General features: G+C 46.3%; 1 protein-coding gene across 1 annotated transcript in view; it reads right to left on the bottom strand.

The window, feature by feature from the left end:
* CFAP251 (cilia and flagella associated protein 251) overlaps positions 1-23,377 on the bottom strand; it is a 51,892-nt gene that overhangs the window by 27,158 nt on the left and 1,357 nt on the right. The window contains exons 2-14 of the mRNA XM_060785974.2: positions 22,085-22,639; positions 20,421-20,561; positions 19,303-19,412; positions 18,509-18,617; positions 15,211-15,291; positions 14,601-14,678; positions 14,332-14,376; positions 11,027-11,244; positions 8,732-8,923; positions 2,117-2,364; positions 1,849-2,000; positions 505-678; positions 196-380 (exon numbers count right to left, since the gene is read on the bottom strand). Coding sequence (XP_060641957.2) covers positions 196-380; positions 505-678; positions 1,849-2,000; positions 2,117-2,364; positions 8,732-8,923; positions 11,027-11,244; positions 14,332-14,376; positions 14,601-14,678; positions 15,211-15,291; positions 18,509-18,617; positions 19,303-19,412; positions 20,421-20,561; positions 22,085-22,639 — 2,288 coding nt within the window. The remainder of the gene's footprint in view (positions 1-195; positions 381-504; positions 679-1,848; positions 2,001-2,116; positions 2,365-8,731; positions 8,924-11,026; positions 11,245-14,331; positions 14,377-14,600; positions 14,679-15,210; positions 15,292-18,508; positions 18,618-19,302; positions 19,413-20,420; positions 20,562-22,084; positions 22,640-23,377) is intronic.

Raw genomic sequence — 23,377 nt, forward strand, 5'->3', positions numbered from 1 at the left:
GTTAATCAGACTCGCACACCGCTTACAGGAGGCCACCCCAAACTGTGTCCTTCCAGCTGTTTGGGCCTCCAACTCCTGACCATTTAACAAGCTGACAAGGGATTCTGGGATTTAGAGGCACAAACAGCTGGAAGCTACAGGTTGAGGAAGCCTGGCTTAGAGGGATAAAGTTGGCTAATAACAGAAGAGAGATACCTGCACATCTTTGTGGTCACGTTGTACATCTTCATTTTATACTCATCACTGGCCGTGAGTAAAAAGTGTTCCGTTGTGAGAGGCGGGTGCCAGGTGAGACACTTGGGGATGGCTCCCTGCTCAATGCGGAGCCTTTGGTGAACGGCCAGGTTGTAGCGGGTGGTCTTTTCCAGGTCATACTCCACCTGTAAACGAAGTAACAGAGATTGGAGCTCAACCACATTCTTGGACCACTGATTTGGCATTTCTCCTAATCAAGTCTTTCACGTCACCAAGCATAACTCATTATGGCAACAAACAACGAGATACCAGAAGTTTGTCTTCCCCAAGGCTCAACAGCCTGGGTTCATCGCTGTCCAACTGCACTCCAAAGAGAAGGCTGCGGATGGGCCGGCAGTGGGAATGCAGCGCCGCCAGGAGGTCCCAAACTTTCTGCCCGTCTTTCATAAACTGCTTGTAGACATTCACTGAAAGTTTTTCATCCTGGAAAGTAAAAAAGAAGCAGCTCAGCAACAATAGATAGCTCTTTCGATGGGGCTAAAGCTCATACTCTATTTAACCAATTCTTTACTGATGAAGTATCTGATCTTTTCCAGGTTTTGACTATCTCGAGTCTTGCGGCACAGAACATGAGTAATAGAAGATTTACTAGATCCTTATTCTCACTTTCAAAAAAAGAAATCATTAGTAGAGCTCCTCTGAAGTGTACTGTTTCCCCCCACTATTTGCTTTATTATCCATGCTAGAACTTAATCCCAGAATCTCTGTACTTCTGAGGCCGTATCTTAGCCACATGTGGCTCCAATCCCCTGTTTCTCCACACTTTCTCCAACTTAATTGGGATATACTATTATTAATTCTATGTAGTTTGAATGGAAATAGTACTACCTATGCATAAACTCCAAAGTATTGTCTCTCTGTTGTGCTGAGATTGATTTACATGCTTGGGTTTTCCAGACTAAGCCCCATGGTTTCTCCTCCAATTTGGACCCTCAGTCCAAATTTCCTCAGTCCACTGAATGTTCCAAATTTGACTTTTGGAATTATCTGATATTCTTATTTAACTGCATGTTAACAACGTTGTTCTATTTTAATGTATTACTTGTGAAGTGTACGGAAGCTGCCCCAATTCCCAGTTATAATGCTGTGTTGTAACTGTCATAGTGTTAGACTAAGACCAAACACGCAGCTTAAGTCTTAAACCTGACTGGGAAAGCTTGGACTGACCTCGCTTGCACAGATTATTATTGATACTATTGCTAATTGTATTTACATCCTGCTTTATCTCTCTAAATAAGAGACTCAAAGTGGCTCACGATAAAAATAAAAATATGATTTTAAACATAAAAATATACAAACATAAAAATAGAATTAAACATTAACAGTATTGAAAATAATTAAAATCTTTACCACAAATTAAATAGCTAAAACCACCGTTGTTGTTGTTATTTATGCCCTGCTTTTTCTCACCACAAAGGAAGCTCAAAGATGTTCTTAGGTATAGTCTCAGAGCAGATGCATCAACTCAAAGAGGCTCTGACTATGCACCTCTGGGAGAGATTTTTTAGTGCAATAAATAGCGACCATAGTTTCAAGAGCTGACCTATGCCATTGGGCTCATACTAGCATCAGGTTGTAGGCGGAAATACTCACCGCAGTGGCAAAATACTGGGACTTATGTGAGAAGGCAATGATGGTAATGGAGCCTTTTGAAAACTTCATCGGTTCTGGGTGGTCGTTCTCCAAAGAGATCGAATCAAGAAGGCGAATGGTTCCGCTAGCAAAGCCGACTGCCAGCAAGGAGCCTAAAACACATGTGGCATCAAAGTCATCCCATGAAATCCCCATCTAGCAAGACAGGATGCACTAAGAATCCTCCCAAGAACCCCATCCCAAACTTCTCAATACCACAAATCAGTACCATCATGGTTATAACAAAGGGCCTGGATACTGTCGCCCTTAAAGATTCGGCTGACCAGGTATTTGTCGAGCTTGTAGTGCCACACTTTCAGAAGACCACAAAAACTCCCCTTGGCCATGAGGGGTTTGTTCGGGTGGCAGGCAATGGCATGAACAACATCTTTGGGCTCCTCCAGGCATTTGCTGATTTTTAAACCCTCGGGCTTGATATGGACCACTAATGAATTTGACGTGGAAAGAATAAAATTCCTGTGACATGGAAAAAGAATCAAAAGAAGGTCAAATCGCACAGCTGGACCTCTCTTCTGCCACTCTCTCGGTTTTATCACAAATTAGCACCATGTTCAACTTATTCTCAACTGAAAACCAAACCAAATGGGCGGAAATCTATAAAAAGCCATCCTAACCCACCCCCATTACCCTCCAAGATCCTCCTCAAGAGCCTATTTTGTCATAGTCCTTCTCAAAAAGATGACGGGAAGTGACAGGACATCTCTTCTGGTCTCCATATTGAGAGGAACGCTAATGAAAATTAAAGGCCTTTTTGTTGTGTTCTGCAGAGGTGCAAATGTGTGGAGCAAAGGTGAAAAAAGAGTCACCGATCCCTAAATAATTAAATACACACACACGTATATTTCTTCGAGTGATCACCTGTGAAATGCACACATATGGGTCTCCTGCACCTTCGCAGACAGTTTCAGAACTGTATAGAAGCTCTTAAGAGATACATTTTGGTGGAGGCCCCACCCACTCTCCCCTTGTGGTATATACAGCCAATGTATATACCACCCCAGTTCCTTAGCCGCAAGATTGCTGCCAAGAGAACCGGGGCATGACATCCAGCGAGGAGGATGGGCAGGGATGTGTGGCTTTCACAGGTGACCACTCAAAGAAACATGGTTACAGGTAAGCAACCCATTATCTTTCTATGTAGTCCCTGTGAAATGCACACATATGGGTGACTAGAAAGCTACTGTCCTTGGAAGTTGGGTGTCATGCTGTACAGGGAACAGCACAGCTATGCTGAAGGCAATGTCTCTTCTGGACAGGGCATCCACCTTGTAATGTGATACAAAGGTGGTCAGTGTTGCTCAGGTGGCTGCACGGCAGATGTCATCTAATGGCATCCCTTCCAGGAAGGTGTGGGATCTTGTGGAGTGTGCTTTTACTGTGACAGGTGGATCACGGCCTACTAGCTGATAAGCTAATCAGATTATGGTAACAATCCAAGATGACAGACACTAAGGCATTGTTGGGAGGCCCAAGCATCTTGCCGGTATTTAAGGAAGAGCCATGGGGACTTCCTATGAGAGCGAGTTCTATCAACGTAGAAGGTGAGGGCTCTTCTGACATCTAATGTGTGAAGTGAGCATTCACGGGTTGTGGACGGATTCTGGAAGAAGGCCGGCAGCATGATATATATGATAGGTAGAAACACGATACCGCCTTTGGTAAAAAGGTGACATCTGTGCAAAGTACGGCTTACTGGCCCTTCTCGCAGTCATGACCGTGATGCCGTTTTCCAGGACAGGTGTTGCATGTTGATTGTCGCCAGTGGCTCGAAGGGCTGCTTGATTAATTGGGACAAGATGAGCTCTAGGCTCCAGGCTGGAACTAATGGGTATGTTGGCGGATACATATTTTTGTGTCCCCTCAGGAACAGGTGGACTAAAGGATACGTGAAACAGGAAGGGTGTCCGGCCTTCCATCGGTACCATGAAATGGCTGCCAAATAGCACTTTAGGAAGGAGATGGATAGTCCCTTCCGAGAGAGAGACAAGACAAAGTCCAAGATCACAGAAGTCGAGACCGAAGGAGGGTCGATGCCAGCCTGTTTCGCAAAAGAGGAAAAAGATTGCCACTTATAAGCAAAAGATTTCTTTGTAGAGTCCTTCTGCGCCACCACGATGATTGCTCTCACTGAGTTGGAGAGGCCTGCTGTAGTCATATCCGCCATACCAAGAGGCGGAGAGACCGTGCATCTGAGTGGCGAACCTGCCCTCCCTGGGATGTGAAGATGTCCAGCCTGAAGCTGAGATAGCGAGGCCTGAAGGAGAGAGCTGAACCAGGGCTGGCAAGGCCACCACGGGGTTAGCAGTATGCAATCTGAGTTGTCTATCAGAAGTTTTGACAGGGTTCAGGTTATCAGGGGTATGGGCAGAAACACGTATGAGTGCTGGAGTCCAGTTGTAGAGGAACACGTTCCCCAGGCATCTGGATGTTTGGTCTGAGGAAAGCCAGGCACAGAACAGGTTGCACTGTGTTTTTGGGGTGTGTGGCAAAGAGTTCTACTGTTGGTAGGTCCCAGTGGTCGAATACTGGTCCTAGTGCTTAGGGTGGCAGGAGTTGGAAGTTCTGCTGAGTGAATCCGCCATGGAATTCTCCTCTCCGGGGAGGTAGAGGGCAAGAAGGTGTATCCCGCGGGGATGCACCAGTTCCAAATCTGTAGTGTAAGGCTGATCAGACTACTTTATCAGGTCCCCCCTTGTTTATTGATGTAGAATTTGGTTGTTATGTTGTCTGTGAGGAGACTAACCACACAGTTCCAAAGGGGACTCGAAGGCTCTGAGGGCTTTTTGAACTGTGAGTATCTCTAAATAGTTAATGTGATGGCGTTTCTCGACCGGCGACTACAGACCCTTTATTGTTAGACTGTCCAGATGTGCGCCCCATCCCTGTAGGGATGCATTCATAGTGTGTGTTTTGAAGGGCTTCGGTTGGCAAAAGGGCATCCCTTGTTGGGCATTGTGTCGCTGCGTCCACCAGCGCAGTGGGTATGGAAAGCACAGTTTTCAGGCTTTTGTGGAGCACTTCGAAAACAGTCAGGAACCATATTTGGAGGGGGTGCATCCTGAGCCTGGCGAATTGCGTAACAGGCCATCTGGCCCAAGATGGACTGTACAACCTGGGCACAGACATTGTTTTGCATGAGGACCTTGGTGACTATAGCCCTTAGGACAGCTTTTGAACAGAGTCAATGATTGCCCCAATAAAATGGATAAATTTGAATGCTGAAGGTAAAATTTCTCCCAGTTGACAACTAGGCCAAGGTCTTAGAGGAGAGACAGAGTCATATGAATATGGGAGAGTAATTCTAGTCTGGAGTTGGCTACAAGTAGCCAGTCATCTATGTACGGGTACATGACTATGCCATTTTGATGGAGAAAGGCTGCAACAACTGGTATACATTTCATAAAGATCCTTGGGGTGGTAGATAAGTCAAAGGGAAGAACATTAAAACTGTAACAACGGTGTCCAACTTGAAAACTAAGGTGCCTGTGGTGAGATGGCCCAATTCCAATGTAGAAATAGGTGTCCTTAAGATCCACTGTCACAAACCAAGCATCTTTGCGGGTCAGAGAGATAATTAATTACAGGAAGGGTGAAAATGTGGAATTTTTGGGGCTTAATGTAGAAGCTAACTTTCCGCAGATCCAGGATGGGGCGTAGGCCTCCACCCCTTTTTGGGACCAAAAATATCTGAAAAAGTAACATCGTGGAGATTCTAGCTCTGCAGATGTTGTATGGCACCCTTCAATAGAAGTGACCGCACTTCCTCCAGCAATGAAGCAGAGGGAGGTGTTGTTCTAGGGTATTCCGTTGGAGGCAAGGCAGCAAATTTGATGGCATAGCCCCTCCCTATGATATCTAACACCCACTTTTCAGAGGTAATTTGGTGCCAAGCATCCAGGAAAGGAGCAAAGCTGTTCTGAAAGATAGGTATGGTAGGTACAGTGAATTCCACATCGCAGGACCTGGTAAGTGAGAGCTGCCCTGTAACTCTAGTAGGCTCAACTGTGTGTAACTCAAAAACTGAGATAACTGTGTGATCAGGACTGTCCAACGTGGGAGTCCCAACTTTACCCATCTGGAGTGGACTAAACATGCCGTCTGGGGGCGTAGGTTTGCCTGACCCTACCCTGTTGGCAGCCTCTCAGCGGGAGAGGAGGCTTTCTCCCTCATGTCAGTTGAGATGGGATACAATGTCTCGATCCGGGTGGTGTACAGCTGGGGCACCTGCGATAGATTGAAGAATAGGACACCCAACGCTGGCATGGTTGACTAGAAGATTGAGATAGGAGGCTAAGCCTATGTGCTGTCTGGAGCATTTTGTGGGTACATTCCAGATTAGAATCAGTGTCAGGGTTGAACAGGCTCGATTCATGCAATGGTAGATCTTCAATTGCTGCATGAACTGCTGAAGAGAGGCTGGAGGATTGCAACCAAGCATGCTGTTGAAGAGTGATGGCGGCCGTAAATAACTTGCCAGCTGAGTCAGCTGTGTGTTTTGCAAGTTCTTTTTGGAGGGTGCACTAGTTGGCACGCTTCCTGCTTGAATGTCTCACCACACGTAATTCTTCTGCAGGTAAGTGTTCTAAATAGAGTGCAATCTTATTCCAAAGGTAATGTTGATATTGCCCCATATAGGCCTCGTAGTGGGCTAAGTGAACAAAGAGACCATGGTATCCATGGTATCTAGCTTTTTTCCTTCCCTGTCTGCTGGAGTAAATTGGGACCTGTGCGCTGGGCAAGTTTGAGACCCAGTGTGGTTAGGCAAGCATCCTAAGCCCAACTCGGTGGTGGTGGAGAGTTGGGCTTAGGATGCTTGCTTAACCACACTGTAGAGGACAAGTCAATGCAATAGATGTTTTCTGCCTTCCTAGAGGTGGTGGGCTCTGATGAGGGCACCAAGCCAGGGGCTTTAAGGAGTTGTAGCAGATAAGGCAGAATAGGTAGTAGAACTGCTGCAGGGGTTTGTTGTTGGTCATGTGAAAAAACTGGATCATCCACCAGGGTTGAAGCCTGCAGAGTTGGAAGGTGGCTGTGAGGGGGATAGAGAGGGCAGAGCCTCTTCCCCAAGGGCATTGCGAGCATAATGCCGTGGAGAATGATAGCACTGGCTCCGGTGGTGGGAAGCATAGGCTTGGAAATAGTTTATGGTATAGATGGAATCCCATGGTAATAATAAGGGGGAGGTGACTCCATCCCGTAAAAAGGTTCTCTGTGCGGGGTGGGCTCAAGATTTAAGGGAGCTCTGAGATGGACTTCTGGATCGGGAGCTACAAGAGCGGGAAGACAGGGAGCAATAGCATCTCCTGTAGGAATGATGATGATAAGAGCGCTGTGAGGGCCAACGGCCTCAGGATGGAGGTCTTGAGCTCCTCTGCGCTGTAGCGATGTTAGTACGCAGCCCTGGAAAAGGGGCGGGTATCGGGCTTTGCTGATTCCACTCTGTGGCCTCTCCCAAAGATGGAGTGGGATGGGTGGCCAGCTGGCCTCCCCCCCCCCCCATTGACGGGAGGGGAGCAGAGGCCATTTCCTCAAGCTCAGGAGCCATTACTTTGAGCTCTGGAGGGGAGGGCCCCACCTCTCTGGAGCTGGCTGCACTGAGGGCACAAGCTGCACAGAGGCTTGTTCGCCTAGAGGACTCACCACAGCAGGCATGTGCGAAGCTGATGACATGAGGGCTGTCTGGCCGCAAAGTGGTGCCAGTCTCCTTTTCTTCTGATTATTAGGCTTTCTAGAGTCATCCCGGGGCACAGAGAGAGTCTTGGCCCTTTTAGCCTTGGGCAGATTGGCAAAAGTGAAAGTGGTTTTACCCAGGGCTTCTAGAGGTAAGAGCGCTTGGTCACCTTGGGGGCTGAGAGCAGTGGTTGGCCTGTCATTGGGGGAGGGGCCGGGAGGCTCAGAGGCTGCCCTTTTGGGTGGCTGAACGGACGGCGATAGGAGAGCCTGCTCATAAAGTAATGCCTTCAGGTGTGTTTCCCGATTCTTGTGGGCCTGAGGGGTGAAAAACTGGCAGATGGTACATGACTGGACTGATTGGTCCTCACCCAGGCAGAGCAAACATATATTATGGCCATCTGTTTTGGGGAGTTTCCCCACGCACTGCGAACATTTTTTAAAGAATGCGTAGATTTTTTGGAAGGGGGAAAGATTGACCTGAGAAGTACGGGTAGTCAACTGGTCCAAGTCAGCCGAGCTATCAGATCAGATCCAAAACGTTGCGCTCAGAATGGTCAAAAGAAAGTCCGAGATCAAGTCCAGAACTAAGAAAAAGTCCAAATTGAAATAAGTTTTTTTCCTGTGTCAGGAGCGACTTGAGAAACTGAAATAAGTAGAATGATCAGAAGCTATCTCACGAGCAAGAGACAGGTTCCTAACTGCCTATTGCAGCAGAAAAAAGGAACTGGGGCGGTATCCCCTCCCACTGGCTATATATACTACAAGGGAAGAGTGGGCGGGGCCTCCACTAAAATGTATCTCTTAAGAGCTTCTAGAGAGCTCCGAACCTGTCTGCACAGGTGCAGGAGACCCATATGAGTGTACTTCACAGGGACCATGTAGAAGAACCCACACACACACACAATAAGGTGGTGGTAGTGGTAATGGTGGTAGTCATAGAATCATAGAATAATAGAGTTGGAAGAGATCACATGGGTCATGATGATGATGATGATGATGATGATGATAATAATCAGTTGTCCCATCCCTGATCTAGACCAACATCCTCCTCCATTCAGGAACTCGAAGACTAGACCATTCCTGAATTTCAAAGGCTCGTTGAGACGTGGTCAAATTCCCCATTGACATCAGCACAACCTTTGTCCCTCACCTAAGAATGAAAGGTGCACCTGATAAGGTGCAAGACATGGGGAACTTGGTGACATCCACAGGGCACGGTGGGTGCCCGCTGAAGGAAATGGAGCGGATGGGCCCAACTTTCAGGTGGCTGTACCAATGCACCAGCTGTAGATTTCCGTCGTAGAACTTCACACGCCCCTTGATGTCACAGGTTACAAAATTCCTGAAAAAAGAGAAGGGATATATATCTGGCAGAAATCAACTTTGTTTTGTCTTAAAGCTGGGATGTGAGACTTGTAACTCTTCACAGGTTTTGAACTTCAACTCCTACAGGGCATCAGTACCGAGGAACTGTAGGAATATAACTGGTACGATTAACCGTTATTGTAGGTTGAAACCTATCAGAGCTGAGAAAAAATTATAACAACACAAAGGAATACCACCTCATACGCGTCATAGGAAATCTGCTACAAAACAGAAGGTTTTTGTTGTTGTTGAGTTCCGGGGCCAGAGAAGCAGATGGCAAAAACTGAAGAACGGACTGCCTCAGAGGAGCGTGATTCTTCCATCAATGTTTAACATTGACATAAACAATCAGCCACTGCCAGAAGGGACAGAGAGTTTCATCTATACTGATGATCATGCCATCACCGTTTAAGCAAGGAGCTTTGAAATGGTTGAACAGGAGGTCTCCGAAGATTTAGGTACTCTTACTGCTAGTTGCAGGGAAAACCAGATGATTCCTAACCCATCTAAAATGCAAACATGTGTCTTTCATCTTAAGAACAGACAAGCATCTTGAGCTCTGAGGATTACTTGGGAAGGAATCCCACTGGAGCATTGCAGCACACCAAAATACCCGGGAGTTACCCTGGACTGTGCTCTGATTTACAATAAGCACTGCTTGACTATAAAGCAAAAAGTGGGTGCTAGAAATAATATCATATGAAAGCTGACTGGCACAACCTGAGGAACACAACCAGACACAGTGGAGACATCTGCCCTAGCGCTCGGCTACTCTGCTGCTGAATATGCATGCCCAGTGTGGAATACATCTCACCACGTTAAAACAGTGGGTGTGGCTCTTAATGAGACATGCCGCATTATCACAGGATGTCTACGCCCAACACCACTGGAGAAATTAAACTGCTTAGCCGGTATTGCACCACTTGACATCTGCCGGGAAGTAGCAGCCAATAATGATAGAACCCAGGCGGTGACATCTCTGGTCCATCATCTGTTCGGCCAGCACGCCAACGCCTTAACTCAAGAAATAGCTTTCTAAGATCTACAGGGATACTTGTAGGAACACCTCAGAAAGTGAGAATCCAAAAACGGCAGGCTAAAACCCAGAATCTCAATCAGTGGCTGAGACCAGATGAGAAACTCATTTCCCGGCACACAAAAGGCTGGGCACACAGAATAGGCTGCGCTCTGGCAGTCCACAACATGTGAGTGTGAAGAAGAGCAAACCACAGACCACTGACTACAATGCAGTCTGAGCCCCGTCGCATGCACAACACAGCGACACCAGAGGCACTCCAAGTGGCCAAGTTCTGGTCAAAAGACATTTACTATAATACCAAATTTTTAACTTTGTTTATGTTTTTAAATACATTACACCTGTATGCTCACTTTGCTTCTAACACGATAGATAAATAAATAAATAAGAGCTTTTGCGATACCCAGCACTGCTCTCTGCTGGTGAAAAATGGAGAAATGTCAAGCAGCATACAGATTCATGGACTGCTCCCACTTTTGCTGACTGTTGCTTTGTTTGTAACCTTCCCCGGAGCTTTTAAAAGTCCCTCGTTTTCATTATTCATCATTGAAAAATAATCTGTGGCAACTCATGTTGAAAGAGTAACTTTTTTGTCACTTACCAAAAACATTTCCACACCTCCCAGATTGCTAAAATAACAACTGGAGAAATGACTGCTAAAATGCTTCTAAAATGCCTTTGCTTTTTTGAAGGGAACATGGCAGCATTGTTTATTTGCATTACCGCTTGTTATGCTTTTTTGTGAATTTCGCCTTTGTTGTGCCTATTATGGATATAGCATTTTGAGTGCTGGACTACAACTCCGGAGAGCACGTTTTGAATTCCTGCTCAGCTAGGAAACCCGTATTGGGGCAAGTCACACACGCTCAGCCTCAGAGGGAAGCAAAGGTAAACCCCTTCTAAACAAATCTGGGTATGTCTGTATTTTTTAACCATCAGTCTATCATGACATAGACAGGTAAATTTTGAAATTGCTCACTGTAGGGATATCTTGAGTTCAAAGTGGCACAAAGCAGCACTCAAGAAACTTGGTGAGCTGCTTACCCATCTGTAATGGCCAACACCGAGATGCCTTCCCTCTGCAAGTGCACCAGCTTGATGACCTTCATGTTATAGGGCTTCACGCTCAAAGCGGGGTCCCTGGAAGGAGGTGGGATTGGACCCCAGAGCGCCATCTTGCCTTCCATCGTGCCAGTGATGGCCTGGGCAGTGCTGAAATGGAACAACGACTGGCTGAACAACCCCACGCTCCGGTCAAAGGTCTGTCCAAGACAGAAGGGAAAAGATTATCAATCCAGCCAATGACAATCATTTGAAAAGAATATAGTCATCATTCCTCAGCTGCTGTTTTTCTTTAAACCCCAATACAATTTGAAACCAGTAAAAACAACTTCAAGTGGTGCCAACTGGACCACATGCGCATACTGAATAAAATACCCATATTTCATTGCATAGTAATTGCACCCCTATTTTTGAGGTTCCAACATCATTTTTTCCCCTTTTCCTGACTGAATTTGCCACTTTGAGTCTCCTTGTGGAAATAAAAAGTGGGGTATAAATTAAAATAATAATAATAATAATAATAATAATAATAATAATTGTTGTGGGTGATTATAAAACTGATAAACTCCCTTTCAAAGACAGTTTAAATCAAAGACGGTTTTAATCAATGTAATGACGAAGGCTTTCATGGCCAGAATCACTGGGTTGTTGTAGGTTTTTTCGGGCTATATGGCCATGTTCTAGAGGCATTCTCTCCTGACGTTTCGCCTGCATCTATGGCAAGCATCCTCAGAGGTAGTGAGGTCTGTTGGAACTAGGAAAAAAGGGTTTATATATCTGTGGAATGACCAGAGTGGGACAAAGGACTCTTGTCTGCTGGAGCTAGGTGTGAATGTTTCAACTGACCACCTTGATTAGCATTTGATGGCCTGGCAAATGCTACGTTCAGCAAAGGACAAGAGAGATCCTCTCACTTCTGCAGGAGTCTACCGTATACCATGCAGACTGTGGACAAGTCTTCATAGGAACCATCAAACGCAGCATTGCCCAAACACGAATCAAGGAACATGAAAGGCACTGCAGACTACTTCAACCAGAGAAATCAGCCATAGCAGAGCACCTGATGAACCAACCTGGACACAGCATATTATCTGAGAACACAGAAATGCTGGACCACTCCAACAACCACATGTCAGACTATACAGAGAAGCCATTGAAATCCACAAGCATGTGGACAATTTCAACAGAAAGGAGGAAACCATGAAAATGAACAAAATCTGGCTACTAGTATTAAAAAACTCTAAAATTACAACAGCAAAACAACAGAGAGGAAACAATCTGGGACATCTAATCACCTCTCAACAAAAGATTGCCCCAAACACTGCCAGGCCATCAAATGCTAATCAAGGTGGTCAGTTGAAACATTCACACCTAGCTCCAGCAGACAAGAGTCCTTTGTCCCATCCTGGTCATTCCACAGATATATAAACCCTTTTTTCTAGTTCCAACAGACCTCGCTACCTCTGAGGATGCTTGCCATAGATGCAGGCCAAATGTCAGGAGAGAATGCCTCTGTCTAGAACATGGCCATATAGCCCGAAAAAACCTACAACAACCCAGTTTAAATCAAGCATGGGCAAACCCAGACCAGGAGGCTGGATGCGGCTCCTTGGGTTCTTTTCTCATGACCTCCTCTCTCTTGCTATTCTATCCTTCCTTCCTTCTCTCTTTCCTTCCTCCTTCCCTCCCTCTTTCTCCTTCCCTTCCACCCTTCCACCCTTCCACCCTTCCACCCTTCCACCCTTCCTTCCTTCCTTCCTTCCTTCCTTCCTTCCTTCCTTCCTTCCTTCCTTCCTCTTTCCTTCTTCCTTTCTTCCCTCCATCCCTTCCCTCCCTCTTTCTCCCTCCCTTTCCTTCTCTTTTCATCCTTCCTTCCTTCCTTCTTTCTCCTTGCTTCCCTTCCACCCTTTTGTCCTTCCCTCTTTCTCCCTCTTTCCGTCCTTCCTTCCCTCTTTCTCTCACCCTTCCCTTCTACCCTTTCATCCTTTCTTCCTTCCCACTTTCACCCTCCCTTCCCTTCCACCCTTTCATCCTTCTTTCCCTCTTTCTCCTTCCTTCCTTCCTTCCTTCCTTCCCTCCTTCCTTCCTTCCCTCTCTTTTGTCTTTCCTACCTTATCTCTTTCCTCCCTCCCCTCCCTCTTTCTCCCTCCCCCATTCCCTTCCACCCTTTTGTCCTTCCTTCCTTCTCTCTTTCCTTCCTTCCTTCCCTTCCACCCTTTTGTCCTTTCCTCCTTCCCTCCCTTTTGTCTTTCCTTCCTTCTCCCTTTCCTTCCTCCTTCCCACCCTTCCCTCCCTCGTTCTCTTTCCATCCTTCCCTTCCACCCTTTCATCCTTCCTTTTCTCCCTCCCTTTTTCTTTCCTTCCTTCCCTTTTATCTTCCCTTCCTTCCCTCTTTCCTTCCTTCCTTCACTTTTGTCTTTCCTTCCTTTCCTCTTTCCTCCCTCCTTCCATCTCCCCCTCTTTCTCTTTCCCTCCATTCCCTTCCACCTTTTGTCCTTCCTTCCTTCTTTTTTCTTTCCTTCCTTCCCTCTTTCCTCCCTCCTTCTCTCGCTCCCTCTTTCTTCTTCCATCCTTCCCTTCCTCCCTTTCATCCTTCCTCCTCTCTTTCTTTCCTCCTTCCCTTCCTTCCCTCCTTCCTTCCTTCCTTCCTTCCTTCCTTCCATCCATCACCGGCCCCCAAATTAGAAAGTTAGCCCATGCCTGGTTTAAATTAACACTGAGATCTCCCTTGTCCCTTTCCCCCTCAAAGAGTTTAAACCAACACAAGTTCTTCTCTGCTTCCTTTTCCCCCTCAAAGACAGTTTGAACACAGAGCTCTCTTCCTCTTCTTCATCATCCAGCAAATAGAAGGTACCAATTTTATTTCCTTGCATAATAGTCGCTCCCCCATTTTTCCAAAGAGGGGGAAGAGAAAAGTATGACTATTGTGCAATGGAATACAGGAAATGAGCACCGACGGAATGAATGCAAAGCCACGCTTTAACTTGGCACAGAAATGATTCCAGTGTTGGTACCAATCAGGCCTCCAAGGTTGTCCCCGCAGAGAAGGCGCCCTCTCACATCTTCCCACAATTTATTACTCTTACCAACAAATGGGACCTAAAGGGGACACCCTCATGAAGGCTTCAATTCGGGGGCAGGCATATATAGAGAGAGAAGTGCTCCCTTGTGAACTAAGATCTCAAGCTTTGCCCTGCAGCCAGACAATCTGGTCACCCAGATGGGTGTTTCGGCTCAAGGGCAAGGGAATGACTTCTGAATCCCCTAAATGGTATATTTATACTCACTTTCTCTGTTAGGACAGGAGCAAAGTAGTGCAAGACATCACAATCCTAAGCAGAAGTGTGGAAAAACAAACAGAAAATATGTTCTCACTATATGAGAAAATCAGGGCCAGACCAAGACATTTTGCTGCCTGAGTCAAGGGACAAAACAGTAACATGCTGACTGGTCTGACAGCTGAGTTTTACTGCCTGAGCCCACTAGGAAGGGCAAGGTCTGGCCTCCCTCTTCCCCTTACACTGACGTAATGCAAGATAGTTTTACTCCAACATACCCGCATGTAGAATATCACTTGAGTTTCGCTGTTGCTGACCAGTTCATTATGGTCTTTTGAACTAAATGCAATGTAATGCTGGAAGAACAATAAAGCAAGTTAAAGTAACCCCTGTAATATTTTAGCTGAAAATGCTGAACATTTTGTGTCTAAATCAAACATTCCCATATCATTTAGCTCAGGCATGGGCAAACTTTGACCCTCCAGGTGTTTTGCACTTCAATTCCTACAATTCCTAACAGCCAGTAGACTGTTAGGAATTGTGGGAGTTGAAGTCCAAAACACCTGGAGGGGCAAAGTTTGCCCATGCCTGATTTAGCCTCTTAAAAGTACAGTCTACACAGATCTCCACAGAAGCTAGCTGAAAGAGCTGGATGCATTTTTATCACTCCACTAATGTGAGGGGTGTTGCAGGCGTGGTTTTGAGTTATGGCGAGGGTAGTATCCACTCGGTTGTGCAATGAAAGGTAGAATCTAGCACAAATATACCAAGAGGGATTCTCACTTCATTAACAAATTGGGTTTGTTAACGCCCAGGCACAGGATAACAGCTGAAATCTGATCCCAAAATATATTTAACATGAGCCATATACAGGTGGGAGTCTCTCACTTGGAAGCCGTACTCGGGCAGGAGGTCTACACTGCAGGAAGGAGTTGTTTCCCCTGAGGTCCAGTCCCAAATACGAGTTTTCTGGTGAAAAGAAGAAAAAGAAGAAGAATAGCAGACGTTTTGAGGCCATAGCTACCCATACTCACTAGATCTCCAGATACTCCATCGCCCCATCTCCCCCTCCTCAGGTCTACCTCCCTACAGCTTGAGGTAGCCTGGAACTCAGAGACCATTTTGAGAAAAAAGCGGGATATAAATCCAAAACATCAATAATCAGATATATTTCCTGCAGCCTTCTAGCACAAGTATGGACAAACCCAGGCCTGGGGGCCAGATGAGGCCCCTTCGGCTTTTTCTTCAGGCCCTCCTCTCTCTCATCATCCTATCCTTCCTTCTCTCTTTCATTTGTCCTTCCCCCCCCCCTTCTCTCTGTTGCCTTCCCTCCCTGCTACACTTTTGTCCTTCCTTCCTTCCCTCTTCCCGCCCTCCTTCCCTCTCTCTCTTTCTCCTCATTTCCTTCCTTCCTTCCTTCCTTCCTTCCTTCCTTCCTTCCTTCCTTCCTTCCTTCCTTCCCTTTTGTCCTTCTATCCTTTTCTCTTTCCTCCCTCCCTCCTCTCCCTCCATTCCCTTCCACACTTTAGTCCTTCCTTACTTCTCTCTTCCCTCCCCTTCCCTTTCTCTCTTTCTCCTTCCTTCCTTCCTTCCTTCCTTCCTTCCTTCCTTCCTTTCCTTTGTCCTTTCCTCCCTCTCTCTTTCCTCCCTCCCTCCATTCTCTTCCACACTTTTGTCCTTCCCCCTCTCTCTTTCTCCTTCCTTCCTTTCCTCCCTCCCTCCCTTTTGTCCTTCTTCCTTCTCTCTTTCTCCCTCCCTCCCTTCCCTCCCTCTTTCTCTCTCCCTCCATTCCCTTCCACACTTTTGTCCTTCCCTCTTCCCTCCCTCCTTCCCTCTCTCTTTTTCACCTTCCTCCTTCCTTCCTTCCCTTCCTTTTGTCCTTTCTTCCCTCTCTCTTTCTTCCGTCCCTCCCTTCCCTCCTTCTCCCTTCCTCCATTCCCTTCCACACTTTGTCCTTCTGTCCTATTCACTTTCCTTCCTCTTTCCCTTCCTTCCTTCCTTCCTTCCTTCCTTCCTTCCTTCCTTCCTTCCTTTCGTCCATCCATCCATCCTTCTCTTCCTCTCGCCTGCCTTCACTTCATTCCTTCTTTTTCCGTCCTCCTTCACTTCCACCCTTCATTTTCCTTCCAACCTTTCCTTCCACCCTTTTGTCTTTCCTTCCTTTTCTTTCCTCCCTCCTTATTTCCCCTCTCCCTCCCTTCTCTCTCTCCCTCTTTCTCCTTCCATCCTTCCTTCCTCCCTTTCATCCTTCCTTCCTTCCCTTCCTTCCATCACTGGGCAGCCAGTCCTCTTAGCAGGGAGCGCTAGTGAGTTCAGACGAGATCGGGCGTTTCCGGGGGTGCTTTGGAACAAAAAGACAGGAAGGTTACACATTGCAAGGATGGGAACAGATAAGGAAAACAAGGAACATATGATTATTTAGCAGGTAAAGAGTTCTTTTTAACAGCAGTCCTGGGAGACATAGTTTCTTAGGCTTGGAAAACAGTCTTCAGAATCCCTGGGTTGAGTTAGGCCCCAGAAGAGGCCAGAGAGTGTGCTCTGAGACAGGGAGGATGGCAGGAGAGAAATATAATGAGCAGAGAGAGCTTAAACTATCAAAGGCTTTCTAATGGGGGAACCAGCTATCCGGAAAGAGAAGAAAAAAGGGAAAGGCTGAATTACAGCAAGGAAAGGTACATGATGGCTGGGAAAGATACATTACAGCAAGGAAGGGGCAAGAGAAGAACAGAGTTCGGGGTAACCAATTTATTAAGGGGGCATAGGCAGTCTGTAGTTAGTTTCCTGATTGTCTGAACATGTGCAGAGCCAAACAGGTACACTTTAAGTATCTGCAGCCTTTGGAACTCTCTGCTGAAGGTATGAAAGGAACAAATAATTCTGCCCAGAGAGGTTTCATGCAACACTAGCATGCGGCCCCCAAGTTAGAAAGTTTGTCCATGCCTGTTCTAGCAGTTCTGGTAGAACAAAGGAGCCCTTATCCAATGTCCAAGAAATTACATTGCTTTAGTGCACCAAACTACAACTCCTGTAATTTTATAGCATTGAGTTATGGCAGTTCAGGAGCCCCCCGTGGCGCAATGGATTAAACCCTTGTGCCGGCAGGAACGCTGACAGACAGGTCAGCGATTCGAATCCAGGGACAGCAGGTTGAGTTTCCTCTGTCAGCTCCAGCTCCCCATGTCCCTTCATGGTAAAACATCAAACATCTGGGTGTCCCCGGGCAACATCTTTGCAGATGTCCAATTCTCTCACAACAGAAGAGACTTGCAGTTTCTCAAGTCACTCCAGACACACAAAAAAAGTGTAGTCAAACTACATCCGTCCAATAGTGTAGATGTACCCTTAGTCTATGAAAGCTTATGCTACCAATGTTGCTCTCTTGGTTTGTCTCTAAGGTGCTACAAGATCCCTTTACATCCCAACATTCAATATAGTGCATGGTTCTCAAACAATGGTGTGCTTGCAATGTGCGCTGCACAGAGGCAATGCTTAAACATACCCAACTCTGGGTTCCTTGATGCGCTTTTGTGTGCACAACAGTCCCACATATGCACCACGGCTAAGGCCATTGTTAGTTGGATACAACCATGACATATCATCCACCAAACTCACTCCACATGTTGGGGTCAGCTCAGGCAAGGCCGTAGCCAGAAAAAAATTTCGGGGAGGGGGGTTGAAAATGTCAGGGGCGTGAGTGTGTTAAAACCTGCCGCCTAGCTCACACTGAAGCAAAGAGCACAGCAGGGGGCAAAGCAGCCTTCAATAGCCTGCAGCTCTGCCCCTGTCAACCACTTCCACCAAGTCTGCGTCCTTAATGAGAGCATTCAACAGCCCCCCGCCCCCCAAAAACTTGTTGCTTCGCTACATCGGCTATTGCTGCAAGTAATGACAGTGTGAATAAATTGTCAATATTTACTTGAGATAGTGCTTGCAGTTCTGGAGGGACTCTTAATTTTTTGCGTCTCACAGACTTAGCATGGGGATTTGGTTAACCTGTTAAAATTCATGAGTAAACCAGGTTTTTTTTTAACCTGAAAAAATTCAGGGGAGGGGGTTGAATCCGTAATCCCCCCCCCCCCCCCCGGCTACAGGCCTGAGCTCAGGTATTATGAAGGCCTGCCAGACTATACCCATCCCCCCACAATGGTCTAACCTGGACTCATCGGAGTATTTATACTGGCTTTACCTGCACTTCCTCGGCTCCAACTGTTGCCACAAACAGGGAATCGTGGGAAATGGCGATGGCACTGACTCCGCCTCCTGGGTGACTATCGAATATCGTGTGCACCGGGACCCTAGATTGCAAGACACCCAACTAAGAGTTAGATCTGAAGCTGCCGAAATTGAACGAGCTTTATTTCAGCCCTTGTAGGGCAGAGAAAATTAGGGCCTTGAATGTAGGCATCCCGAAGGAGCCAAACAAAGTTGGAAGTCAGGGCCAAGATGGATGAACTACAGAGATATCCCAGGTTGCTGGACTAAAAAGTGAAAAGCACTTCTGACTTGGATGGAAGGAAATCCCATCAAGTGCAACCCCTCCATTCCAAACCAAAGCCAAATTTATAGAGGAGGTGAAGCCCTCAGCATGTTCCCCCCATTTACACTCCGAAGAATGGCCCTTAGGCTTGTTATAGACAAGGACAACTGTTCTTGGACGCTTCCAGGAGCGGCAGTCCTCATTTCTAATGACAAAAAGAGGGGGCAAGGACTGCAAAAGCAACCATGGGGACACATGTGACCCACAGGTTTGATGACCGGAAAGAGAAACTGATGAATTGGCTGATATTTTTACATTCAGCTCCATCAGCAAAATTATGGATAGGGATCACAATTTTTGTGGCACGCAGCATAAATGTATTGGTTGTTCTACCTGCACAAGAAAGTAATCTCAGAAAAGTGACACCCTTTTCCCAACCTGGAGTCTTCACAACTTTCTGCATCCTCAAGCATCAAACATCCATTATCCAATTCAATACTTACGCAGAATAGCCATCCCAAATGATAATCAAGCTCTCTGGGCTCCGGTCAGCAGTTACTATCCATCGCTTGTCTTCACTGAGACAGATGCAAGAAACACAACTCGAGTGTCCCTGAGGAGAGGAAAGAAGAGGCCCAGTCCCTGGTGAGAGAGGGGTGAGGAATGGATTGGAAATTTCTCCCACCCCACAAATAAGCTTTCAGCATCTGAAGCCCCTCAAGCAAAAAGTGAGTGCTAGAAACAATATCATATGAAAGCTGACTGGTACAACCTGGGGATCACAACCAGATACAGTGAAGACATCTGCCCTTGCGCTTTGCTGCAGAGTATGTATGCCCAGTGTGGAATACATCTCATCATGTTAAAACAGTAGACGTGGCTCTTAGTGAGACATGCCACATTATCACAGGATGTCTGTGCCCAACACCACTGGAGAAATTATACAGTTTAGCCAATATTGTGCCATCTGACATCTATCGGGAAGTAGCAGCCAGCAATGAAAGGACCAAGACTTGGACATCTCCGGCCCCAGCATACCAATGTCTTAAATCAAGAAATAGCTTCCTAAGATCTACAGAAATACTCGCAGGAACACCTTAGCAAGCAAGAGTCCAAAAGTGGCAGGCTAAAACCTGGAACCTCAATCAACGGCTGATACCAGATGAGAAACTCCTTCCTGAACACACAGAAGACTGTGAGCCTTGGAAGGCACTGAACAGTGCCTTTCAAGGTGCAGAGCCAACCTTAAGAAATGGGGCTGCAAAGTGGAGTCCACGACATGTAAATGTGGAGAAGAGCAAACCACAGACCACAGACTACAATGCAACCTGAGCCCTGCTATATGCACAATGGAGGACCTTCTTACAGCGACACCAGATGCACTCCAAGTGGTCAGCTTCTGATCAAAGGACATTTAGTATAATGACAAATTTTTAACTTTGTTTTTGGTTTTTCTATAAATTATAACTGTAATCTCAATTTGCTCCTGACACAATAAATAAATGAATAAATGTGAAGCCCCATTACAATCGAAGGCAGAATAAAAATGTACAAGGTGATGGAGGGTTCATATGTCCTTTCCGTTCTCCTAGAGCCATTCCGAACGGTATTTCAGTCTTACCTGGAGGAGGTACTGCTTGTTCCTGAAAATGTCATGGATCACGGCAGTGTGACCAGCAACATACAGAATCACCCTGCGGTCTTCATCGAGCAAATTGAAAACGGGGAGTTTGTTGTCGTAGCCAAAAACCCAAGACAAACTCTGCAAGAGAAAGAAGGGGACCAAGGGCATATGGCACAATTATAGCACAACGATCCCACTTTTTACTACCACCAATACATCCTAGGGAATCCTGGGATTCGTAACTTGGGGAGATGTTAGATCTGAAATGTCCCTCTCTAGACTTTAAAAGGAAAGCCACCATGATTTTTGTGGTTTGAGTGTTGGACAACTCTGGGGAGCAGGATTCAAATTCCCATTTGGTAATGGAAAACCATTGTGTGTCTTTGGGCAATTCACACTACTCAGCTTCAGAAAAGGGCAACGGCAATCCCCCTCTGAACACATTGTGCACAAAAAAACCCAGGTTTGCCTTATGGCCATCAGAAATGAGAAAGGCATTGAAGGCTTTCAACAACAAAGATTGCAAACCCCAAAATCCCAAAGTTGGGACCACAGCAATAGACTCATAGCACTATAACTTTACACTGTCAAAAGGCACTTTCAAGGTTGCCCAAAACATAACACAGAAATTGCCAGGAAGACAATGCTGATTGGAAGCCTCATGGTGTGATCTGACATATTTTAGTCATCAGAAGGAAATGTGCTGAAATTATTTTCACAATTCCAGCTGTGGTCCTCTGTAGGTTTAATATGGAAGGCTAACTCTTATTGATATCAGTGGGATTCTCTTCCATGTACACAAGCGTAGGATTGCAATGTTGTTCACCTCTCCCCTTAACATGGGGACAGGAGATACAACACAGCAAGAGAAATCATATTCAGCCACACCTTTCATCTTCGGAAGTTTCACGTTTCAATCTCTCCCAAGTGTATATTAGAGTCATTACCCCTTGAAACCTGCTTCTTGACATGCTCAAAACGAAAGCCACAAGTTCCCAGGAAACTAGATTTTGCAGCCAAAGATAAATTCCAACCTTACTTCTGCCTCAGCCTAACCAATTACCATTTATACCAATTACCACATATACTGTGTGTATATGAATCAGGAAAAGTGGGAAAGACTGGCGTCAAGAGAGGAGGAGAGGAAAGTGCATACTGCACAAGAGAGGAGAGGAAGACATGCCCTGTGCAAGAGAGGAGAGGAAGAAGAGCTGAGTTGTTGTTTGGAGAGATGAGGGTCCTGGCAGGAAGTTGTGGGACTGAAAGAAGTCCTTTTTACAGCCCTATGCCTTTCCGCCAGGACTCAAATTCGAGTATAAGCTGAGGGGGGCTTTTTTCAGCCTAAAAAAGGGCTGAAAAACTGGACTTATACTTGAGTATATACAATAAATTCAATATAAATCCATGGTTTCTCTGGATCAAGTCTTGTCTGCTGACATTTTTCCTTACTCCTTGCAGCCAACTGTATCTCCCCACCTCTGCCCTAGGATGGCTTTAGAATACTGTGGCTTCCTCCAACTCATACATGAAAAATATTGTGATCCCAGAAGAATGGGACATGTTGAGTGAGCTTGGAGGACACCAGGTTAGTGAATGCAGGTCTCTCATTCCCACCTCCACAATTCCGATTGGTCATATTTTATTTTTTGAACAGGACTTACAAGCGGATGGTCAGCAAGCGGCCTGCTCTCGTCTTCAAACATCATGCCTGGGACAGCTGTCGACACGATGGACTTCTCCTCCTCCGCTGGACTCAGAGAGAAACTAATTTGTCTTTTGGATGGTTTGCTCTCCTCTTGGGTTGTTTGGAAACTCGTTTCTTGACTGCTGATGAGTGCATCCGGGGGCCGGGGGACAAGGCTAACCTCTTGGTTCATCTGAGGATTGCCCTGAGCGTCCCTGCTTGTGGGGCTGTCAGCCAGTGAAGAAGGAGGCTCCTTTGGACTTCTGGCCCGCTCTGGACTCCTGGGACTTTGGTGGGAAGGGGCCACAAGACCTGCTTCTTGCTTTTGCTTCCTCTCTTGGCCTTTTTCCAATCCTGTTTGGCCTCCCTGTTCTTTCTCACCCTTGATGCCGGGGTTGTGAGCCTCCTCTCTGCTGGCCGTGGGACCTGTGGCCCTTTCTGGAGTTTTGCGGCCCTTCTCTTTGGGGGAAGGGGAAGGCGGCTTCTCTTTGGGAGTTTGGGCTTCTCGAACTGCGAGCCTGGCCTTTGCCTCCTTGGAGTACATTTCCATTGCAATTGCATAAAAAGCAAAAGAGAAGTGTGGAACTCAACCAGTACTTTTATACAAATGACAACACTAGGTGCATCTACACTATCAAATGAATGCAGTTTGACCCCATTGGGCTGCCGTGGCTCAACGCAAAGGAATCCCAGGAGCTCTAATTTGAGCCTGCTCTATCAAGAGGGCTGGTGTCTCATCAAACTATAATTCTCAGAATTCCATACAGGGTTTGCCCCTAACATAACTTTTCCAATGGGTATTGACACTAGACCAAACCATTGTAGGATCTTGGTCTAGGTGTGCTTCAAGGCCAGATTTCACAGCTTTAAAACTGACATCTGGACCAGTGTGTCATGAGATAAACATCAGTATTTCATTTCTCTAATGCAGTGGTTCTCAACCTGTGGGTCCCCAGGTGTTTTGGCCTTCAACTCCCAGAAATCCTAACAGCTGGTAAACTGGCTGAGATTTCTGGGAGTGGTAGGCCAAAACACCTGGGGACCCACAGGTTGAGAACCACTGCTCTAATGCATCCATTCCTGAAGTCTAAAAGTTACATTTTATACCTCCAAGTTAAGTTTCTTTCTGTCTTGAGGGTTGTAGAAGATGCTGGTGTCACTTTGGTTAACTTTGGGGTATGAGCTGGAGGGGAAGCCACACTGGCCTTAATCAGTCCCAAGAACAAATCTCAGACCATCCTGAATCCATGAGCTCAAGGTGACATCTCTC

The sequence above is a fragment of the Anolis sagrei genome, chromosome X, assembly GCF_037176765.1.
Source record: "Anolis sagrei isolate rAnoSag1 chromosome X, rAnoSag1.mat, whole genome shotgun sequence".
Classification (NCBI taxonomy): Eukaryota; Metazoa; Chordata; class Lepidosauria; order Squamata; family Dactyloidae; genus Anolis; species Anolis sagrei.